The following is a 3,411-nucleotide window of genomic DNA, read 5'->3' on the forward strand; positions in this document are numbered from 1 at the left end:
AAATAACTCTGCTGAACATTCTATCGCTTGCTACTATGAGGAGGGAAGAGAGAGGCGAGTAAAAGCACGATGACACACACACACACACACACAAATGCGCGCGCGCTCACGTTGTCATCAGTCATGACGTAAGGGGTCGTGTTCTGGAGTCTTGAAGTTTTCGGGAATTTTGTTTTGGCAAAGTCTATTTTTCTTTTCGATTTCTCTGTTGCATAACGGAGAAGCCGATGGGAAAATAGTTTCCATGTTTTGGAATTTCACATTACACTAAGATTTGCAGAAATGTAACACTTCTGCAACACACGCACGCACACACACACGCAACTACTCGCCAACGCGCGCGCGCACACGCACACACACACACACACACACATGGGTTGGACGATTCGATTGGGAACCAGGAGGCTGCACCAGTCCCCAATCTGATCTGGCAATGTTTCTACAGCTGGATGCCCTTCCTAACACCAACCACTCCAAGAGTGTAGTGGGTGCTTTTTACGTGCCACTGGCACGGAAGCCAGTCGAGGCGGCACTGTGGAGAAATGGGGAGAAAATTCATCAGTTTGTGCAGAGTGTAAAGAGTAAAAGTGTGAAGACCACTCCCTTTGGTCATGAATGACCATGGGTTTGCACCTAGAAAGTTCCCCTTGGAGGTAAGGTTATTTATGCAAGATGAGCAGTCACCCATGCTTACTAGCGTCTCTTCGCCACGCCACTGATGTTATCCAAGGGAAAGGCAAAGGGGCTGATACAGCTTGGCACCAGTGACGTCGCAACTCATTTCTAAAGCTAAGCAAAAAGGAGCAACATGAAATAACGTGTCTTAAGAATACAACGTGGTCTGAGTGGTTTTTATGTGGCACCAGCAGCATAGAATTCACCAAGTAACTTACTGGACAGAGCCCCGCCAATTGGAGGGAATAGTATTGAAAGACAGAAAAGATGTACCAGGTCATGAAAGTTACAGGAAGAATTATGGCACAATTAAGAAAAGAATTTAGCTTAAGTAAGAGGAAGGTTAGTTTTGTGCCAAACAGAATTATTTATTAATGTCCGTTTTCCCTGTGAAGCAACTACAGTAGAACTATTTAGTTAAAACTAAGCCACTGTATTTAGTGGAGGCGCAATGGCCCAGTGGTTAGGGCAGAGTACTCGCGGTCGTAGGATTGTGGTTTCAATTCCCAGATCGGGCGTTGTGTGTGTTTATTGAGCGAAAACACCTAAAGCTCCACGAGGCTCTGGCAGGGGATGGTGGCGACCCCTGTTGTACTCTTTTGCTCCAACTTTTTCTCACTCTTTCTTCCTGTTTCTTGAGTTACGCTGCGATGGACTGGCATCCCGTCCAGCTGGGGGGAACACATACGCCATAGAAACCGGGAAACCCGGCCCATGAACCTGGCTAGGCTTGAAAAGGGCGCAAAAAAAAAAATAAGCCACTGTATTTAGCAGTTGTTGGTCTGAAGAAGCCCTTTGAACAGGTCCCTTGCTCTGTGATCTTGTGGTTAACGTGGAAACTTGGAGTAGGCAAATAACTGCTGAGAGCCATATGAGGCTTGTATCAAGGTATTGTCAGTAAGGTGTAAATGAGTAATGAGTACAACAAGTACAGGTACAGGTAGAAAGGTAATTTTTTTAGTCAACTTTTATTTGTCATAGTCCATGAAACCAGTTCATTGTGAGAACTACATTCTGCTGACGGTGATACATTGTGACAAGTAGGACAATTGAAATATCTAGAAATAAACAGACAGCAGTCGCTCTCAATTGATAGCATGCCTTGTATATAAATATAGTTTTCACAGACCAACCAGCTGTTGTCAGTCTCTGACATATCGATCTTATCTCTTTTTTCTTATTAAATAACTATAGATTCCACTTCCTTTATTCAATCTCACACATCTAAACTATTGCAGTGCTTTTTACTTGTCCCTTACTGTATCGATATATATATATATATATATATATATACACACATACATACATGTATGTATATTTATTTATACAAAAACACTTATGACTTATGGCCTTTCTGTATATCGAGCATTATGGTTTTACCAGGAACAGTAAGTTGTATATATATTTTTTATTTTGTTCTTGTTTAGCCTTTGGTCAACTCTGGTCCTGCAGACCTTATGGTCAAAGACGTTCCAACCTTGATTCTTCTATATTTTTTTTTATATTTGATTACCTATTGTCTCTTTTTTTTTTTTTTTTTTTTTTTTTTTTTTTTTTTTTTTTTTTTCTTTTAAGACAGCAGTGGGGCTATGATTTGCGAGAGATTTGGCTACTATTTCTCACAGGTCTAGTGATCATGTAGAACAGTGAACAGTGGTTCTCAACTGGAATCCATATAAGATTTTGTGGGGTGGGGGTGGGAAGCTCCATGTAAGATTTTGTTGTTAAAATTTACGTACCATAAATTGGTTATATTTCTCACGAAACACAAAATATTAAAATTTTTTTTTCAATAGAGTTCCTAATAATATTTCATTCTAAAAATGTAACAGGATTTCTTTAAACATTAAATGACTTTAAGGGGCCCATCCGATTAAAGCAGGGTTCAAAGGGGTCCATAGATGAAAAATGGTTGAGGAACACTAGAAGTTCCCTTGTCAACTTTTGTTTTGCTTCTGCTTAGCTCCCTTATTGGGGACCCCTTTGAGCATGAGAGCATTCCAAACTTACTGATCCCATTTTTTTCTTCTGTTCCTGTTATACTGAGTATATGTTGGACTACATTACTCAACATATCTTTCACATTTTTAAAGTGTGATCTGGAGGATATTTGGCTGCTATTTGTAGCAGGTCAAGTGATTCAAACTGGTACGAGTTATCTTTAGACATGAGACTTGGTTTGAATTCTTGTAACAGAGTAGATCTGCTACAGACACTCAAGGACCAGATCATCATCATCATCATCATCGTTGTTATTATTTAGTATCTGTTTTCCATATTGGCGTGGGTTGGATGGTTTGACAGGGGCTGGCAAGGCCAGGAGCTGCACCAGGTTCCATCGTCTCCTTTGGCATGGTTTCTACAGCTTGATGCCCATTCCAACACCAACCACTTTACAGCCTTTACTGGGTGCTTTTTACATGGCACTTTACCAGTGCTTTTTACGTGGTACCATCACCAGTAATTTTTATGAGATCGTTGCCAGTGCCCCTGGACTGGCTCTTGTGCAGGTGGCATGTAAAAATACACCATTTTGAGTGTGGCCGTTGCCAGTACCTCCTGACTGGCCTTCGTGCGGGTGGCACGGAAAAGCACCCACTACACTCTCTGAGTGGTTGGCGTTAGGAAGGGCATCCAGCTGTAGAAACTCTGCCAAATCAGATTGGAGTCTGGTGTAGCCATCTGGTTCACCAATCCCCAGTCAAATCGTGCAACCCATGCTAACATGGAAAGCGG

The 3,411-nt window shown here is 41.7% G+C and overlaps 1 protein-coding gene across 2 annotated transcripts in view; it reads left to right on the plus strand.

The window, feature by feature from the left end:
- Window positions 1–3,411, plus strand: part of LOC106876696 (magnesium transporter NIPA2) — a 21,681-nt gene that overhangs the window by 6,445 nt on the left and 11,825 nt on the right. The window contains exon 1 of one of the 2 annotated variants that reach the window (XM_014925356.2): window positions 1,832–2,063. The exons of the other annotated variant lie outside the window; for it this stretch is intronic. Coding sequence (XP_014780842.1) covers window positions 1,986–2,063 — 78 coding nt within the window. The 5' untranslated portion in view covers window positions 1,832–1,985. Of the gene's footprint in view, window positions 1–1,831; window positions 2,064–3,411 lie in introns of those variants that run through there. 2 annotated transcript variants of the gene reach the window in all.

Source organism: Octopus bimaculoides, chromosome 13 (genome assembly GCF_001194135.2).
Source record: "Octopus bimaculoides isolate UCB-OBI-ISO-001 chromosome 13, ASM119413v2, whole genome shotgun sequence".
Classification (NCBI taxonomy): Eukaryota; Metazoa; Mollusca; class Cephalopoda; order Octopoda; family Octopodidae; genus Octopus; species Octopus bimaculoides.